Raw genomic sequence first — 21,262 nt, forward strand, 5'->3', positions numbered from 1 at the left:
TTCCCCTTAGTATTCTCATAACTTTTCTCTGCACCTGTTCCAGTTTGAATTCAACTTTCTTGAACATGGATGACCAGAATTGTACACAATATTCCAAATGAATTTTTACTAGTGCCTTGTACAATGGCATTAATACTTGAGATGCCTCATTGCATTAGCCTTTTTCATAGTCACAGCACAGAGGTGATTATAGTCATCCTGAGATCGACCCACCTACCCAGGTCTCTCTCCTCCTTTGTTGCTTCCAACTGATGAGTCCCCAGTGTGTAGCAGAAATACCTATCAGACCCTAAATGCCTGACCTTGCACTTCATACTATTGAATTTCATCCCGTTTATGTCACTCCAGATCATCAAATCCTCCTCTGCATTGACGATGCCCCCAACTAACTTGTATCATCAGCAAATTTCATTAGCACACTCCTACTTTTTGTGTCCAGATCATTAATAAAAAATATTGAAAAGGATTGGTCCCTCAACATATCCTTGGGGAACTCCACTAGTAATCTCCCTCCAGTCTAATAACTGACCTTTCAGTACAACCCAATTACATTCTCCCCTTCAGTTTGTTCCTTATCCACCTTACAATTCTTATACTGATCTCTACCTTCCCTAATTCGCCTAATAATTTCCCATGTGGTACCTTGTAAAATGCTTTACTGAAGCCCAAGTATATTAGATCTACTGTACTCCCTTATCTAAAAAATCAGTTATTTTCTCAAATAACTGGCATGATCTACTTCCAGCAAACGCATGTTGCTTTATATCCCCTTTACCATTTATCTCCATGCTTTCCTTCACCATTTGTTCTAAAACCTTGCATATTACTGAGATCAGACTAACAGGTTTGTAATTGCCCAGATCACTTTTCCCCCCTTTCTTAAGTAGAGGTACTACATTTGCTTTTCTCCAGTTAAATGGTAATATCACCAAATAGACAGATTTATTACAGATCCTGGCTATCAGACTAGCAATCTCAGATTCCAGTTCTTTCAGTATTCTGGGATGGAAATTATCCAGTCCCCTGATCTGAGTTGCATTTAAAGCGCTTTAAGTTTTTCTTCCATCTCACTTGTGGTAATTTCCATTTCCATTAGCCATTCTGCTTTCATGCACATTTTTCGTTTTATCTTTATTGAAATCCGAGGCAAAGTATTTATTTAGTTTTGGGGCTATACCTAGATTATCTTTAATCTCCTTCCCAAACCTCACTGCATAGCTGCCCAACTTCATCCATCCTTATTCTTTTTTTTATCCAGCTTGACTCTTGGCAATTCTCATTTTATTCCTACCTTTTCTAACCTCCACAATGTAGCTTTATTTGCTGATTATCCCCTTCTTCTATTCCCAATAGACTCTCTAATTACTCCTAATAACCTTTTTAAGGTGGTTATTTATCCAGCTGGGTCTCGAGCCTTTCTCTACAAGTTTTTCCCCCTTGCTTGTGGTGCAAATTTCAGATAGTTTTGTATAGTTCATTTGAAGAAATTCCAAACCTCTTCTGCATTTAAGTTGTTGAGCTCTTTAGTCCAGTTGACTTCTTTAACTATTTCCCAAAGTGTCTGGTCTGCCCTTTTGAAGTAAAAACTCATAGTTGATGTTTTGATTATCCTTCCATTTAATTTAATCTAAATCAACTTGTGACCACTCGATCCAAGGTTATTTCCTACAACTAGCTCTTCTGTGATGTCTTCACTACTAACCAAAACCATGTCTAAAATCGCATCGCGTCTTGTTGATTTGGGGCAGTTTGATGAAGAAAACTGTCTGTCACATCCAGGAATAACTGGGCTCTACCAGTATTAGTAGCATTTATTCTCCAGTCTATGTCTGGGAAGTCAGTCTCCCATTTACACTATTCTCAATAGTATTTCTCTTTCTAATATTAGAGGTATCTATCCATATCTAAGTCTGACTCTGAGGGTCAAAAGCAGACTCCTACCACTATACTAATAGAACCTATTTTACAGTCTTTCCCCAAAGTGATTTTGACCCAGACTGACTGTTTTGGCCATTCTGTTACTTTGTATTTCTTTACAGTTTACTGCTTCATTGATTTGACGTGCTATTCCTCCACACACAGCTTTTACCTTTATTCCTCTCTCTCCTAAATAGCACATACCCATCAATACCTGTATTCTAGTCATGAGTGTAATTCCACCATGTTTTTGTAATCCCTATAATATCTGTTTTGAACAGACTTCTTGCATTCATGTGCAAGCGTGTCAGTTGTTTCCCTCTGACCTCATGGCAGCCTTGCACCACTGATGGCTTTTTGCCTATATGTATGGTTGTGTGGGTTGGCTTAGGTCCTATTTGCAAGAGAGGGAAGAAAACAGAGCAAATCAGAAGGGAAACATGCTTCTCTTTCTCACTAGGTTCTTCACCTCTCACTCTCTTACACACCATCAAGGGTATCAGAAGAGACATATTTTCTATCCAGTATGAGAACTGCAAATCGGCAGTACTTCCTAACTATCCTGAGGCTCTGAGGCATAAACTTTCACTTTGCATCATAGATATCATGGCATGATATGCTTGCCATGTGACTCCAGGTTGAGACTTGTTTGCCTGCAGCCTAGTGGTGCTCCAGTCCTAAAGCATGAGTGGGAAGACTCAGAGAAACATTATGATGCATCTTACGCTCTCTGATGTCTTCCCCTTCTGCTGATTTCAGTTCAGTTATCACTTTTGTTGGTAGCTTCTAATAAGCACTCAGTTGAAAAGAACATCTTTAAAAAGACAAGGAAAGGCTAGCTACAGTGATCACAGGCAACTGTGGAATAAACAAGGTCACCAGCCCATCTGTTGGTGCTGTCTGTGTTTCCTGGAACATGTGCGGCTGGCTGTGTGTGTGTGTGTGTCTGTCCCTCTGTAGAGGCAAATTAACTTGGGATCACTTGATAAGCTCTAAGATGCTTTGCATTAATATCTAGAAACCCTGATTTCCAGCATTAAGGAGTTAGCACCACCACCACCACCCTGCCAGTTCTGCTCTTGGAATAGAAATGATAAACATATCACTATCTGTGGCAAAAACTGCCTTGGGCCATTTCTCCTGGAGTTTTAAAAATTATATTAATTTGGATAAAAAGCTTTACCATAATGTGACTCATCTCTCTTCTCAGGGCGAGGTGGATGTGGGGAGGGGTGACAAGATTCCCAGCAAAAGCATGTTGAATGCAAAAGTTTTACCTTTATCCCTAGCACTTACTCAGAGTCCCTGCCATTTATAAAGTTTGGGGAAACAGGAGATTAGTTTGGCTCATTCATTTCCAAAGGTCAATTTTTTGGTGAATTATTGTGATTTGTGGGCTTGTTGGGTTTATTTTTCTTCTTTCTGTAAAATGTCATTAAAAGTGAATGTTGCTGGATTTGTGCAATGAAAGCAGACATTACCAGCACAAAGCAATTCCTACAGAAGAGAGGAAAAAAGGTAATTATAGTTTGTGCAAGGATGGAACTGTCTGGAAGGAGACAATAAAAAATGTCAGCAGAAGAGAATATTTTTTTTAAAATTTAAAGTGACAGTGCGCACAAATTGCATTGGGAGCTTCATTAAGCTGGACTGTAACACAATTTTATTTATTTCCATTGTTGGCTGCTCTTTTAGAGCAGTCTGATGGAGAGTATCGGGAATAAACTGGATCACAATGGCATCTATAGAGCAAGAGTTTCTCAAGTACTCTGTACAAGTCTCTAGAATGTTTGCTTTGTATCTTAGCTATTTCTTCTATTTTTACATTTGTCTTATCTGGTCCATTTTCCTTCACTTGAAAAACCAGCAGATTATGCCTATTTTAGGATTCCCCTAATGTTTAGCTGCTTTAATGCCAATAATATCTTTTAAAACAAATTAAGTCCTCTTTCCCATTGTAAGGGGGAGAGTTGCATAAACACTCTGCTTTGGGGATTACTGTTACCTTGCTATGAATGATGTCTAACGATCTTAAACAGTACAGCAGCGTTCTGTATCCGCAGTAGGAAGTAATCTCTTCTCTGCTGATTATCTGCCCTGACATGCACTATACTGGATAACAGGCCAGTCATTTCCAACCCTGTAGAGTAAGTTTAATTCTTTCTTAGCCATGTAAAGCCCAGGGATGGAGGAGAATGTAAAACAGATCTGTTTGATTCATGCAACACCTGCAGCTTCTCTGCCCTGCCATAGGCTTGATGAAATAAAATGTATTAAGATGCTTTAATATATCTCTCTGTTACAAATTCTGTCTTGGGCAGTGGGTCAGTAGACACAATGTAATCCAGGTATTTTTGCTGATGGAGTATGAACTGCTAATGCTTTCCAACAAACCACTGACTGTAACCACCTCCTGTTACAGACATGTACTTAAAAATGAGCTCTCTGGCCTCCTAGCTGTCCTGAGCTTCTAGGAGTTTCATTCCAGAATGAATCTATATTTTATATGTTTAGAGTTCGAGATTATATATATATATACACATTTATATATATATTTACATTATCATTCAGCCATGACATTTGTCTCTGTGGATAGGAATTTTCATGTTTGTTCAAAAAATTTGCTAGAGCAAAGCTGTTGTGCAAGCTGATTATTGTAGAGGAAGATGTGATCTCTAAATTAGCTAGGACCAGTCCTGTGCCAATTTGGAAATCAGTACAGTGAATACAACTGGGAGCCAGTTTAGGGAGTGGCAGTTGGAATTGTGTGTCTCTGGTAACTTGGTACCAGGCATGATTCATTTTGAAAAAGCTGTAGTTACCTCAGGGCATTTGCCTGCATTCCTCGTTAAAGAGAATTAATAAATTCCAAGGCCAGAAGAGACCATTGTGATCATCTAATCCAATCTTCTGTATAACACAGGCCATAGAACTTCCTCGAAATAATTCCTAAATCCTATCTTTTAGAAAAACATCCCATCTTGATTTAAAAATTGTCTGTAGTGGAGAATCCACCATGACTCTTGGTAAGTTGTTACAATGGTTAATTACTATCACTGTTAAAACTTGATATCTTAGTTCCTCCAGTCTGAATCTTTCTAGTTTCATCTTCCAGCTATTGGAGCATGTTCAATCTTTCTCTACTAGATTGAAGAGTCCTTTATTAAATATTTGTTCCCCAGGTAGGTATTTATAGACTCTAATCAAGTCACCCCTTAACCTGCTCTTCGTTAAGCTAAACAGATGGAGCTCCTTGAGTCTATCACTATAAAGCTTCCCCCAAAAACTGCGGTAGTCAAGCCTGAAGGCATGAAAACATGGATCACAATGGCCAGATCAGTATCTGGTGTGATTGGGGTCCAACAGTTTGAGTACAGATACCTTCAATGGTGGGTGTTGTAATGAGGGTGAGTTCTTCCAAGTACTACTTCTTCCCACCAACATCATCTCAGTCTTGTTAGGGTTCATCTTCAGTCAGCTGTTCTTTATCAGGCACTAATTTTAGCCAAACAAAACTTGGAGGAGATGATGGTAGCATCTGGTAAAGGAGGTATAAAGCTGGGTGTTTTCTATTAGCACAGAACATAAGAACAGCCATACTGGGTCAGACCAGAGGTCCATCTAGCCCAGTATCCTGTCTACTGACAATGGCCAATGCCAGGTGCCCCATAGGGAATGAACAGAACAGGTAATCATCAAGTGATCCATCTCATCGCCCATTCCTAGCTTCTGGCAAACAGAGGCTAGGGACACCATCCCTGTCCATCCTGGCTAATAGCCACTGATGGACCTATCCTCCATTAATGTATCTAGTTCTTTTTTGAACCCTGTTAGTCTTGGCCTTCACAACATCCTCTGGCAAGGAGTTCCACAGGTTGACTGTGCGTTGTATGAAAAAATACTTCCTTTTGTTTTAAACGTGCTGCCTATTAATTTCATTTGGTGACCCCTAGTTCTTGTGTTATAAGAAACTAACACGTCCTTATTTACTTTTTCCAAACCAGTCTTGATTTTATAGACCTCTATCATATCCCCACCTTAGTCATCTCTTTTCCAAGCTGAAAATTCCCAGTCTTACTAATCATTCCTCATTTTGAAGCCGTTCCATACCCCTAATCATTTTTGTTGCCCTTTTCTGAACTTTTTCTAATTCTAATATATCTTTTTTTGAGATGGAGAGACCACATCTGTGTGCAGTATTCAAGGTGTGGGCATACCATAAATTTATATAGAGGCAATATGATATTTTCTGTCTTATCTATCCCTTTCTTAATGATTCCCAACATTCTGTTAGGTTTTTTTTGACTGCCGCTGCACATTGAGTGGATGTTTTCAGAGAACTATCCACAATGACTCCAAGATCTTTCTTGCGTGGTAACAGCTAATTTAGACCCCATCATTTTATATGTACATTGGAAAATATAATCCCAACTATACATGCATTTATCAACATTGAATTTCATCTGCCATTTTGTTGCCTAGTCACCTAGTTTTGTGAGATCCTTTTGTAGCTCTTTGCAGTCTGCTTGGGAATTAACTCTCTTGTATCATCTGCAAATTTTGCCACCGTACTGTTTACCCCTTTTTCCAGATCAGTTATGAATATGTTGAATAGGACTGGTCCCAGTACAGATCCCTGGGGGGGATACCACTATTTACTGCTCTCCATTCTAAAAACTGACCATTTATTTCTACCCTTTTTCCCCTGTCTTTTAACCAGTTACCAATCCATGAGAGGACCTTCCCTCTATCCCATGACAGTTTACTTTGCTTCAGAGCCTTTGGTGAGGGACCTTTGTCAAAGCCTTTCTGAAAAGCTAAGTACACTATATCCATTGGATCTCCCGTGTCCACATGCTTGTTGACCCCCTCAAAGGATTCTAGTGGATTGATGAGGCATGATTTCTCTTTACAAAAACCATTTTGACTCTTCCCCAACAAATCATTTTCATCTATGTGTCTGATAATTTTGTTCTTTACTATAGTTTCACACAGTTTGCCCGGTACTGAAGTCAGGCTTACCAGCCTGTAATTGCCAGGATCACCTCTGGAGCCTTTTTTAAAAATTGACGTCACATTAGTTATCCTCTAGTCATTTGGTACAGAAGCTGATTTAAACAATAGGTTACAAACCACAGTTAGTAGTTCTGCATTTTCACATGCGAGTTCCTTCAGAAATCTTGGGTGAATACCATCTGGTCTTGGTGACTTCTTATTGTTTATCAGTTTGTTCCAAAACCTTCTCTAATGACACCTGAATCTGCAACCATTCCTCAGATTTGTCACCTAAAAAGAATGGCTTAGGTTTGGGAATTTCCCTCACAACCTCTGCCTTGAAGCCCATCTTGTCTCACTAGCACTCAATGGCTCCATATAGGTATGGAATGGTACAGGGGAGAAAACTAAAACTTGAAGGCCCTTGTGTTGGAGATATAACTGTCCATAATGACACTCTAGCCGGGGTTCTCAAACTTCATTGCACCGTGACTCCCTTCTGACAAAAAAAATTACTTCATGACCCCCAGAGGGGGGACTGAAGCCTAAGCCCACCTGAACCCCACTGCCCTGGGTGGGGAGGCCAAAGCCTGAGCCCCACCGCTCTGGACAAGGGGGCCAAAGCTGAAGCTCAAGGGTTTTAGCCCCGGGCAGGGGGCCTGCAACCTAAGCCCCACCACCCAGGGCTGAAGCCCTCAGGATTTGGATTTGGCCCTGGGCAGTGGGGCTCGGGCTTCAGTCCCGGGCCACAGCAAATCTAACCCAGTCCTGGCGACCCCATTCAAAGCGGTTCGCAACCCACTTTGGGGTCCCGACCCACAGTTTAAGAACCACTGTTCTATAGGTTCAGCCACAGGTTATGCTCATATGGTTCCAAATGCTCCTTTCTAGCAGAACTCAGAGAGTGACGATGGGTAACTACTTCTCTTCTCTGAAGGCCCTCACCTATGGGATCTTGCAGGTGTCCAGATTATCCCCTATTCTCTTCAATATTTACCTGAGACCATATGAAGGAAGAGTGAGAATTCATGGGCTCCAATGCCAATAGTATACTGACACCCAACTATACATCTCAGCCCAGGTCTACACTACAAACTTTTGTTGGTCTACCTATATCAGGGGTGTAATGAGGTGTGATCTCTGACTGACATAGCTGTGCTGGCAGAAGTGCCTAACATGGATGTAGTTATATGAGCAAAACTGCAGTTTTGCCAGTATAGATTATTTCGCCAGGAAGGGATGGTTTTATTATACAGGTACAAAGCACAGTTTTGCTGGCATACACTCTAGGATCACTTTCCTGGTATAGTATCCTGGTATAACTATACCAGCAAAGTGCTCCTAGCATAGACGTGACCTCGTTCTCCTATGATACTACCACTACTAAGATTTAACAATTTCTACAAGTTCTCAGTTCCCGGATGAAACAGCAGCTAGCTCAAACACAACCCAGGCAACACAGAAACGATGCTGGTCAGCAGAGGGAAAAGCTTTGAAGAACTAGCTGAGACTCCATCTTCCTGCATCTACCTTTCTATTGAAAGCATACCATGTACATTCATCGAAGTGGTGCAACGCCCCACAGTACTGTTTGACTATCACATAGCTTGGATAATCAGGTACCATCTGACTCAAACTTCTTTTTACCTCCAGCTTGCTAGGAAACTCTGCCCCTTCCTGCCAGGAGAGGACCTGGCTCAGTCATCCATGCATTAGTCACCTGAAGGCTTGACAACTATAATTCACTATATCTGAAGCTGAATGTGAACACTGTAGAAAGGCCCCAGACAGTACAAAATTCAGCTGCCTGCCTCCTGCATAGTTTTGGTTCATGTGAGTACTTACAGCCCATCCTCTGGACCTGGCACTGGCTCCCAGTCTATTTTTTATGCAATTTAAAGCCTTGGTCCTTATCTTCAAAGAAAATCAGTGGATCAGATCTCAGCTTCACCTAAGAACTGCCAAGAAAGTTGTGCTCCTCTGTAATAACACAGATCACAAAACTCACCACATACTATGTGAGAGCTTGGGGATAAAGCTTCTCAATTGAGGGGCTCCTACTGTGAACCAATTTCCAGCGATTAGATGAATTCAGGGTCTGTCCTACTTTTAGAAAGTGCTTCAAAACCTTCTTTGATAAAGCTTTTCCAGAATACCCCTTCCCCCACCTCTACCCCCAAAAAACAAAGCTAAAAACTCCCAAAAAGCAGTTACTACCCCCAGCCAGCCACAAACACGTCGTCACTCAAAGCAGTTTTCTATAATCCAAAAAGAGAAGAGCCAGGAAATACATAAGTCAAATAGAGACTTTGCTATTGACCTTTTTTTTTTTTTTTTTACGAGGAGGAAGTTCAATATTATGTTGATGAGCAGCAGTACAAAACCCTAAGATAAAAAAGAACTGAGACATCTCAGGGCAGTTAGATTCATGCCTGCCAGCCTCTTGGAGAGTGTACTGGAATCTGGTGGCTTATAGTATCAAATGCCCCAGAGAAGTCCCGAAGGATGAAGATGAATGTTTTTCCATTTTAAATGGACAGGAGGCCATCCCCCACCAGAGCAGCAAGTGCTGTCTATGCTGTGCTCTGGATTGGGAGGAGTCCAGAAAGTGCAAAAGAAAGGTGGTACTGGAGACACATTTTTGGCTGTCTTCTATACTAGTTTGATGGGGGAAGGATGGGATAACCAGATGACACTACATTTTACATGGTAAAGCTCGCTTCCTTCCTCCCTCTGACCCACCCCCCGATAGGAGAGGGGAAGAAAAGTTGTGAAGGGTGGTCAATTGTTGTGGGAAGGGAAAAGGTGCCTTCAAAAGTTTACTTTATTAGTTTTAGGGATTACGTGGGACGGAATTGCTGCAGTTTAGCTGTAATGGAGTGTGGTTTTGAGTTAAGTCAAGCGCACCTAGAGTGGCTGAACAATAACTCTTATTCTGTATAAATCTCATTGTGGATAAGAGGGGGAAGAGGTTAAAGAAGGAGTTGGTCTAACGTTTAAGTGTCACGTTTTCAAGAGCTCAGGACCTAGCAGTTCCCATTCATCTCTAGGAACCTAAATGGGAGTGGAGCTGTCTCAAAATCTGGCCCCCGTTGTAAGTGCTGAATATACTTGAAAATCCATTCCTGTATGCTTTAGCAAAGATTGCGTGTGTGACTAAACTTCAGTGCTTCACACTAGAGCAACTCTTGATTTGCAAACTTTTTCTGTGTACTTATGATCTGGACATGCATACAAATGTACTGTCTGCCGATATAAATAGGTCTGTAATTTTGGTCCTTCAAAAGTATTGGTCTTTTTACATTTTGCAGATATTTTAACCTCTGTTTCTACATTTTATGCTTGCACATAATCTTTATATAGAATTCTATGTAAACACACACACATGCACTACTAGAAAATACTGCATTTTGGCATGTAATTCTTGCAGTACCTTCATCTCTAAGGCATCTAGGTATTTTTAGGTTCTGCTTGAACGTCTGTTGATTAGAATTTCAAATCAGCAGGAAAGTAAAATTTCTTGCAAGAGAGGTGAAAGAAGCCAGAACATATGGAGCAGAATTCTGCACAGGAATAAGTCTGTGGCTTTATTAGACCACTTTTGAAGAGGCTCCAAATAGAATATTTGTGAGGAAAAAAGTGTGTTATTAATTAAAATTCAGAAGTGGCATGAGCTGCAAATTCTGGTGGCTTTGAATTTGTGCCTTTTCATTCAGGAATAAAGCTGACAAACGACAGCAGTAGTGTGAAGCTAGGACTGAATTTAAAATGTCAAGCACTCTGACTTTGGCTGTGAATCTTGGCATCGCTTCCATTTACCTATCCAGGGAAGCTTCCCCTTCAAAGGCTGTAGGAGGGTTGATGTTGCATACATATTTTGGGCGGGGAGAGTCAACTTTCAGAATGGTTTGTGCATATGGCCACAATCACCGTGCATAACTTTGAAAACTAACAGGTTGCTGTTAGAACCGGTATTTCAGGAGAGAATGGCTCACTTTCGCTTTGACTAGTGAATCAAGTCTGAACATTACTAATGTTTTCAAATTTATGACCCAGAAAATATTGTTACAGTTTTTATAGCATTTTACAGTCAGGTATTTTGTCAGCTTAAGCTAATGAGGTTTTTGCAGTTCTGTGAATTGAGGTGTTTGGAAATACTAAAATAAAACCCCACTAAAGTGGAATTTGGGGTTTTGTCTTAACTTCGGTGGATGAGTCTACAACTCAGCACATTTGCTATGAAAACTTCAGGGTAAGTCTGAACATTTCTGATTTCTACAAAAACTAAAGCTTAAAAGTGCTGAAAGTTGAGCAGTTATTCCAGGGTAGTTAGGTCAATGTGCAATTGCTTTTTTGCTAATCTTAATCTTTGAGATGGGGCATTGTCTTCAATATCTTTAAATCACCATGCAAATTACGGCACTACATAAATATTTAATAAGAATAATCTTTGTTGACACTTGTACTTGAGCAATTTTTCTTTCTCTTGCTAGCTTCTCAAGACATGCTCATATCCCAAAAAAAAAGGGTCTTGTCATGACAGGTTTTTGGATTCTTAAACACAGGGATTGGCATTTGGAAATGTTTTCTCCCTTTCTGTTTAACATGCTAGTTAGTCACTGAAATCCTCATATAGATATTTATCAGGAATATCCTTGAACTTCTCCAGTGGACTCTACTACTGGAAGATTGAGGTCTACAGATCTGCCAAAAACCTGTAAGAGAATACCCAGTCCTTCTTGCTGTAGCTTTCAGTTGCTGGCTTGCAATGAGGGTAAAACTGTTGGCTTGCAGTAACACCTACAACACCTACTCTGCAAAAAGGGGCATGTTCCAGGACCATATTTCCTTCCATTGAGTTATCGTGACAAGAAAAGGAACTGAACTGAATTGATGCCATTTGAGGGAATTAAGAACCCTCCAAAACTCCATCCTGACTTTTTCCTAGTGAATTACTATGCAATGTATTTTAATTGTTTCTAATGCTTCATGTATTACTTTGCTGGTATTTTAGCAGCTAGCTGCTTTCAAAACTCAGAAGTCAAAACGTCAAGAAGAATTAAATGTAGATTTTTTTAGCACTTTGGTGGAAGCTCTCAATAGTTATTGTTCCTTATTCCTGTCTAGTGATGTGAACAGCTTCTTACCTAACAGGGACTCAGCAGCATTTCACTTTCACACAGAGTAAGAACAGAAGTCTGATGTGCTCTCCCATCTTAGGTACATAGAGCTGCTTTAGTGACCTCCAGCTGAAATGTGCTTTCTCCAGCAGAGTCCTCAGGAAGAATGAAAAATGAAGGGCAGACTTCACAGCTGTTCTTTGCTGTCTTATAGACTTTCTTTGAATGATGCTTCCACCATTTTCAAGATCACTTGAAATGGCATGAGTACTCTAGAGAGAGATGTTACACCAGGTGCAGTCCTAGCTCTCAGGGTCCCATTGAAGTTCTAATTAATGTAGCAGAAGCCTCGTTTTGATGAATTCCAGAGAATAGCTCCTTACTGCACTTATAAGATCCCATAAGTAGGGCCCTACCAAATTCATGGCCATGAAAAACGCGTCACGCACCATGGAATCTGGTCTGCCACCGCGAAATCTTGTCTGTTGTGATTTTTACTTCATACTATACAGATTTCACAGAAGAGACCAGCATTTCTCAAATTGGGGGTCTTGACCCAAAAGGGAGTTGCAGAGGATCGTGGTGCTGCCTTCAGAGCAGGGGGGCCAGAGAGCGGCCGCTATTGGCCAGGTGCCAAGCTCTGAAAGTAGCACCCTGCCAGCAGCAGCACATAAGTAAGGTATGGTATTGTATTGCCACCCTTACTTCTGTGCTGTGGCTCTACCTTCAGAGCGGGGCTCCTGGCCAGCAGCCACAACTCTCCAGGTGCCCCGCTCTGAAGGCAGTGCCACCGCCCGCAGCAGCGCAGAAGTAAGGGGAGCAGTACCGCAACCCCTCCTACAATAACCTTGTGACCTTCCCACAACTCATTTTTGGGTCAGGACCCCTACAATTACACCACTGTGAAATTTCAGATTTAAATAGCTGAAATCATGAAATTTATTATTTTTTTTAAATCCTATGACCATGAAAGTGTCCAAAACGGACCATGAATTTGGTAGGGCCCTACCTATAAGGTATTAATGCCTCAGTACATCTTTCCACAATGCTGCATTAGATGAATGTAGTGTAGAGAGCACAGTACATAGCCTATTCCTGACATGAAGTGTAGCACATTGAGATCTGCCACCCGGAGCTGAAATCGTTCGTTTTGCTGTATTTTTGCTATGACTCTGCTTTTGCTAAACTAGCCTTAGCTGACAGATATTTTTCCCCTGCAAGAAGTTTTTTGCTTGTTAAAGTGGACTAGCAAAGGTACTTCTGCATTTCTGTACTATCCTTTAGGAGAGACAACCCATATCCAGTATCTTTCAGTAATGAACTTAACAGTAAATATACCACAAGAGCTCATTAATCTAACTCTGCTTTCTAACCAAGAGGGAGCTCCTGTTTCTCAGGAAACGGTTTCATCTCTAAATCTGAACTGGTTTTAAGGATAAGAGTAGAGATAAACATATTGGCCTTCTCTCCTAGTGCAATAAATTAATAATGTAATTGCTGTCAAAGTTGATGAGCCTGGGACTGGAATGGGCACTCCCACACACAACCGACTACGTAGTGCCCACCCTGATTCCCAAGGCTAGTGAAGCAGGGAGAGAATACAGAAGCAATAATACAACTGTGAACTAGTGAAAAATTCTTCAGAACTATGTTGTTATACAACCTAGCTTCGATAGGCTGATGCATGGCTCATTTAAGTTCTTAGGGACTTTCGATAATGTTATCCTTTACCTATCTAAAAAGCCCAATGCATAATGTAAAAGAAAAGCTAATAATATAAAAACTTGTCTTAAGTAAAATGTTAAAAATCCTGTATTGGATATTGGTTTTTTAATGATGGGATTTTTTTTTTATGAATTCAGTTGTAGGCATTATCACTATTCTGTTTGAACAGTCTGTAAATTTTCCATATGGGTTTTTAAGGCATTGTTCTCACTTGCACATATTTATAAAAAGCAAAAGCCCCGGCAATAAGAGATAGCTGAAAATAGTTTAGATCATTCACTGGCCCACTAGAATAGTGAGACTCTAAATTAACAGAATCCACCCAAGAAAAGCATCTGGATACCTTTTGTGGACAGACTGATGAATTTCTGTTCAGTGTGCAGTTGTAGTTTTTTTAAAAAAACATGTTAGGAGACATGAGGATTGAATGGAAGAATAATAGAGAAAATATTGATGGAATATCTTTATGTAGGATACTGTGTAAATTACTGCTCACCTCGTCTAAGAAAGGATGTTGCAGCATTAGCGGGGTCTCAGAAAAGGGTGGTGAGAATGATTGGGGCTTAGAAAAACTGATATGTGGAGCATGAAAATAATGGGATTGTTTACCTTAGAAGGAGACAAAATAAGATAGGACATGATAGTTACATAAAACAATGGTCTAGAGCAGTGGTCTCCAAACTTTTTGGATCGCGCATCCCCCAGGGCCAGCTCTAGGGAAGCGGAAAAAAAAAAAAGAGTGGCTGCTGGCGTGCGGCCAAAGATGGGGCAGGGAGAGCTGAGCAGCCGCCAGCGTGCCACTGAGGAATCAAAGGTCCATGAGCGCAGCCGCCAAAGTGACGGGGGCGTTCTGGCGGTGCTCCTCCTGCTGTGCACCTCACTTTGGAGACCACTGGTCTAGAGAAGATAGAGTGAAAGCTTCTGTTCTCCCTGCTTCATATCACAAGAACAAGGAGACAGTCAATGAAGCTGAAATGTGACAAATTCAAAACTGATAAAAGGAAATACATTTTCACACAATGCATAATTAGACTCTGGAACTCACTGCCACAGAATGTCATTGAAACCAAGAGTTTTAGCAAGATTCAAAGAAGGATTGGACATTTATATGGATAGCAAGAATATCCAGACTTGTTAGCTAATGATGATATAAAAAGAAGTGGAAAGGATATGAAACCTCGTATTGCAGGGTTTAAGGCAATTTCTAACAGGGATTAGGATGAAACTGTCATGGTGGGCAGATTATACCATATCTGTTAATGCATGGTTTCTTGCACTTTCCTGTAAAACATCTGATGCTTGCCACTTTCAGAGACAGGATACTGGACTAGATGGACCTCAGGTCTGATGCAATATGGCAGTTGCTATATTCCTATGCCATCCAATTGGTATTGGTTCAGCAGGCTGATGTCCTATTTTCAACAAATGGAGAAAGGAAATGCCAATCTCAGTTGGAGATGTTCCCTACCCCAGAATGTACACAAGAGAATCAGGCAAGTAGCCTGTTAAGTTGATACCCAAGGGCATTCTTACTTAAACCATCTTTACCATCTGACCTTGGAAGTGCCTGGTACTTCCTGCATATGTCTGCTGTGGATCAGCAGTTGAGAATAAATGGGGAAAGGGATAAAGGTTTTATATCCTAATTTAGCTGAATCATTGTCTGTTTTGTTAAATAAGATACCTTAAGTAAAGGAAACTCCATTTTTGTTGCTGGTATCCCAAGAATACATGCTCTGCACAAGGTAAGGGTGTGAAATATAGCGATGTGAACTAATGTAAATGTAAAAAATGTAGCAGGTGTCATTGAAACTGCAAGCCAAAATAAATCCATTCTGTCTTCAAGTTAGTTTTGCAAAAATAATCCCTCATGAGATTTTTTTTTTTTGTATCGGTTTTCTTAAGGATCTTACCAATGTAAAGGTAATCTATTGGTTCTTTCATTTCTATAGTGGTGTCTTGTAATATAGGTTTACAGCAGCGGTTCTCAAACTGTGGGTTGTGACACCATTTTAATGGGGTCGCCAGGGCTGGCTTAGACTTTCTGGGGTTGAATCCCGAGCCCCACCACCTGGGGCCAAAGCTCGAGCGCTTCAGCCCTGGGTGGCGGGGCTTCAGCTTTGGCCCCCCTTCCTGGAGTGGTGGGGCTTGGGCTTTGCCCCCACCCCAACCTGGGGCAGCATGGCTCATGTGGGCTCAGGCTTTGGTCCCCACTTCTGGGGTCGTGTAGTAATCTTTGTTGTCAGAAGGGGGTCATGGTGCAATGAAGTTTGAGAACCCCTGTTTTAGAAGCTTGAAATAATTGTGGTTTTAATCCGTTCTGATTGCTTATGGAGAGGCACTAGCTAAGTGTTCTGTGGGAGGCAGAATGATGTCCTTTGAGCTATCATGCAGGAGGGATATTGTTGGCATACATTATATTGTACTACTTTTCAAATGCAGTGGATTATGCCATCCTGGTAGCTGTGTGCTGCTGTTCTGCCATACTGTATCAGCCTACTACTACTTACCATCATACAGCACTTTTCACTTGCAAAGGCCTTTAGAAACACTACTTACAATGTCCCTGTGAGGTAATTATTATCCTCATTTTACTGATAGGGAAATGGACGCAGAGAGGAGATTTGTTCAAAGTTACCAAGTATCTGTGTCAGAGACGGGATCTGAAGTCAAGACTTTTATACTCACTCTGATGTTCAGCCCACATCCCGAGATGACAGTTCGGTTTCCAGTCTCTCCCTAGATTGAAAAAGACTAGGTGCTGAAGAGGCTTTATTCTTCCCCTTTGGGGGGAAAAAAGGCTGCCTTTTATCATTGAAGTGCAGGGCTCTGGATGCCTGAATGGTATTAAGTAGCTGGGAGAGGAAGGAAGGGAGAGAGAAGACTGACCCACAGTCAGAAGGATAATGGCATGACATAGCATCGTGAGGAAGGGAATCCTCTGGGTTCTGACAGAGAGTGAGGACACCCTCAAAAAGAGAATGGCATTCAGTACAAATAGACTGGGGAAATCTGGGTTCTTTTTCCAGCTCAGTCACAGGGTTGATGGTGCTAACAGAGTCAACATTTTTAAAATAACTTCTGATTTTGAGTGCCATGGTATTTGGGTCCCCAAACTGTGACACCATGGACAGCATGCTCAGCACCCACAACTCCAAAAGAAGTCAAAGGAAGCTGAAGGTGTTCAATGCCTCTGAAAATCAGACCCTAGATATTTCCAGCTGGGCATCCAAAATCAGAGACTAATTTAGAAAATGTTGGTTTTACTCTGTCTCATCTGTAAAATAGGAAACTTCCTTCCTCACAGAGGGGTGGGTTGCAAGAATAAATTACTAATATATGACTCCAACTCAGCTATGCCATAGAAAATTTCTGTAAATGTAGGTGTAAACTATGTTGTCTCCCATTGAATGTGTATGATACAAAACAGCGTGGAATTTAAAGTTGTTCATACCAATATTTGTGACAATATCATGAAAACAAATGAAAACGTGAAGTTTTCATTGATCTTGAAACCCCACTAATCCCCAGCATAATGCTGTTCTCCTGGGTGACATAGGATTCAGCCATTTCAAGGGAGTCCTTAACACAACACATTCTTTCCTTCTCCTTGGCAGGTTATGTGTTCTGTATGTTACATCGCCTGCCCGAACAACATGACTGCACGTTTGACCACATGGGACGTGGGCGCGAGGAAGCCATTATGAAAATGGTGAAACTGGACCGGAAAGTAGGGAGATCATGCCAGCGCATCGGCGAAGGGTGTTCCTGAGTGCGAGACTCTGCAACCAAATGCTGTTCTTAGTTCACTAATGTTAGCCTTATTTAGGACAAAGTCAGCCAGACACCTTGTACTGGGCAAGTTTCAGACTACAGCCAATCAGTTTCCTTTCTTTAGCCAACCGTCCTGGTACTGTAGTTTAGGGGTTGATGGTGGTTGAAATTGATTTCTGGCTGGTTACAAAGGTGCCTGCTAGCCAATGTATAAAATTAAAACATGAAGAAATATTTTTTGAGCATGGCTAGTGGATTTAAAACACAACAAAACAAAAAATCCAAAGGCTTCTGTTATTGCTGGAGTCAAACTCTAAAAGCCTTATGCTGGAAACCTTCCAGCTGCAGAGTTAAAATAAATAGCTGAGTAGAAGCTGGTGTAAAAGTTTGCTATGCACACAGCTTTCAGACAAACTGTGTTTAATGTGCAGCCTTTCACCTCTTCACTTCTAGTAAATCCTGAAGAGGTGAAACTCCACTAAAAGCAGCAGTGGTAGCTGCTAAGCCCGGAAGACCTGACTGGTCATCCGTGCCTTCATCACGTGTGGCTTTTGAGGTTAGGCAATGTCACCAGCATCAGGGATTCTGTTGGGGAGGGAACATCTTTCTGATTCTTCCCAGGAAGCCAAAAAGAGAGGAGGACAGAGATTCTTATGAAAAAAAATTATATCTAACTTGCTGCAGAGATCCTATTTTTCTTCATTTAAATTATGGTGATCTCATTTTAAAGCTGGTTCCATCCTAGAGCAGTAAACAGTGTATATTCTCTACATGGCATCCATAGAATTTCTAAGCGTTGTTTGACCAGATTCCACGGTTGTTATGTATGCTGACCAGTGCTGCCATTCCCACCGGCCGAAACCTGATTGGCTCTTGTTTGCCTTTTGCTAAGTGCAGGTATCTGATAATTGATCAAATAAGGCTAATTCACAGCACAGTAGCCAAGGCTGGATTCTACAGACTGACTTTCTGTAGCTAGACATATATATTGGGGGGGGGAAAGGACATATTGTAGCAAACAGAATTCAGTAACAGTATTGGGGAACAACCAGGAAAGCATCCCTCATCAGCTTGAGTTTTAACAAGATAATCAAATGGGCTATGTCAGCCTTGTTTCTATGCAGCTCGATGCTCTCATGAAAATCTCTGCCCGCATATATTGCAAAGCAAGTGAATGTGAAATGCATTACATGGAATAGAAAACTTTGGATCTGTTGTTTAGACTTATGCGCGCTTTCACACTGAGCCACATAGAGCTGAACTGCACAGATCTTGTTAGTTTATAGCAGAAAAAAAAAAGAGAGAGAAAAAAAATCAGCATGTCTCCTGCTGCAGACAAAGTTTATGCAGGTCAAGAGGATTCATGCTGATTTGTCTCAGTAGTCCTATGTGGATATGGTTCCCTGACCCAAGTTAGTAAAGCATTAACAATCAGGTAGTTTAGTAGAAAAACTGGGATGGGGGGGAGGATTTTGTATAGTTTTGAAAAATTGGGCTTGTGTAAAACTTCCAAGGGGTGAAGTAGCATATTGTCACTCCAATAATGGTGTGTGGGGAAAGAGAGCTTAAATAAGTCCTCCTTTTTTCTGCATGTGTTAAAGGTAAATAATTTCATACATGCCAAATTAATTTTTAGTTTGGTAGCCAGATCAAACCATTTAATGAGACTTTTTTTAAAAATACACTCAGCATCAGACTGTATTAGTGTGATTTAATCATGAAGTAAATCAGAAATGTTCCATCATTTGTAAAATGCAAGCTATGTAAACCAAACTATTTTTTTATTATTCAAGGTTATGGAATCAGCAACAAAATTTCCAGCTGTATTTTCAGGAAATGGTCCCACTCCATCCTGGTGACAAGGCAATCTGAGGATATTTTTAACACTTGCCATGAAGAGTTTAAAAACCATGGATTTCAGCTGTTGCTGAGATACGCACTTTCTTTTCCTCTAAAATCATAGCATAGTCTTTGGTGGACATTCTGATTGACACACAAGACTCCTCCGCATTAATACTGATGATGCTGTTTATCCCTCCTACTCCTTTAACCCTGTTATAAATGCACAGTTGGTTTCAAGGTGGCTCTTAAGAGAACACTACTCAAAGTTCATGTGGATTATGGGCAATATTCACTTTAAAAAAAAGTGGGGGGAGGGGTTGTTCCTTCTGCAGTATCTGTTCTGTGAAGTTTGTTAAACGTAAAGAAAGCTTAAGTTCTTGTATCTTTAAAGAAAATCTTATTTAACCCTTTTGTGTTCTAGATTTACTTACACATGTAGCCTAGTGCTCAGTTTTAGTTTAACATTGTGAAAATATTAAAAGACTCTTGTAACTTTATTCTTTTTCCTCCTGCTAAAAAAAAAAAAAAATTAAACCGATCAGACTAAAGTTTGAATTCCTCTCTGACTATTCCAGCAGGTCATGTTGATCTGCACTGTTTCTGCTGTTTATGAAATGTGAATGGGGGGGGGGGGGGAACCTCAGCACTGGGCCAGTGATTTCAATTTGTGTTTAAAGTTGGTGGGAAGTGGGTAGTATTTTCTGCCAGTCATTGGAGCTAGCACTTCTGCAGAGTTCAAGTTTAGCCATTTCTTTTGTAAGCAACTCTAGTTTAACCTCACAAAACGTTATTTCCTAATATTGAGATTACAGTAGATTTGTCACTTTTATCAAACAAGTTTCTTTGCTCTTAAGTCCCATGCATATGGTACTGCGCACTGCTACAGTGGTATGAGAAGTAAAGAATGTCCTCTAAAGTAAATGTATTTTGACTGATTCTTCACCTGCAGTTGCTGAATGTAAAGTTCCATAGTTATGAGATGTTCAAAATTGGTAATTAGGAGCTAAACTATATAGATTAGATCTTACAATGCCAATAACAATGGAATGTGTTGAACAAGGAGACAAAGTCAAACTGGTACTATTTAAATTCAATTTGGAATTGAAATTATGCCTGAATCATGGGACATGTACCCCTATTTTTTCCTGAAATGAACACTGTACTTTCAAAGATAAAATTGTGTATTGTGGTTCTTGCACACCACTTCAGTAGTATAGCAAGGTTAGTCACACTTAGAGATATCCCAGCTGCTGTTGGTGTAGCTCCAAGGATTGAGCCAAGATTTCAGAAAAAGAGGGAGATCTCTCAGCTAGGATGAGCAGTCTTGAGCCCTAAGTCCAAAATCCTTTCTTGCTCTGTATCTGCAATTGTCTGACTTGCAACAATAAAGCTTTTTTAATTACAGAAAATGAATTTAGCGCTGGTGAAAGTGCTAGCATCATGCAAGTGTACACATGCAATTATAGTTCAGTCTGAAGGTGTAACAGTCCCCTGGTGCTGTATCCTCAGAGCCAGTCAAAAATTCAATTTTAATTTTTCTGATGACAAAATTGGGTGATTTTTTTCTTGTGAAAAGTTTGTCAGTTTTTTGACTAACTCCAATCCTCTGAACCCTATTTCGACATTGTGCTGAAGTGAGTTGACTTTGTGGCACAAACTAAATTATGGAGAATGAGAACAATCATCTCTCTCTCTTTCATGTGAAAGATTTGTGCCTACCTCTCCAAGGGTGAAAGGTACATGCACTCAAACCCAGTTCTCTGCCTTGCAATGTTTATTTTTAATAATGGTCTCCCAAAAGGAAGAAAACAGGAATCTGTTATAAAATGCAAATTTTATAATGGATTCCAGATGCTCCATCAGCAAAATCATTAACAGTACCCAGACAG

The 21,262-nt window shown here is 40.6% G+C and overlaps 1 protein-coding gene across 1 annotated transcript in view; it reads left to right on the forward strand.

Moving 5' to 3' along the window:
- Positions 1-20,786, forward strand: part of ZFAND3 (zinc finger AN1-type containing 3) — a 250,970-nt gene extending 230,184 nt beyond the window's left edge. The window contains exon 7 of the mRNA XM_084623757.1: positions 17,375-20,786. Within this exon, the coding sequence (XP_084479883.1) occupies positions 17,375-17,529 (155 nt within the window). The 3' untranslated portion in view covers positions 17,530-20,786. The remainder of the gene's footprint in view (positions 1-17,374) is intronic.
- The last annotated feature ends 476 nt before the right edge of the window (positions 20,787-21,262 follow it).

This window comes from Lepidochelys olivacea, assembly GCF_965140295.1.
Source record: "Lepidochelys olivacea isolate rLepOli2 genome assembly, chromosome: 3".
In the NCBI taxonomy this organism is placed as follows: Eukaryota; Metazoa; Chordata; order Testudines; family Cheloniidae; genus Lepidochelys; species Lepidochelys olivacea.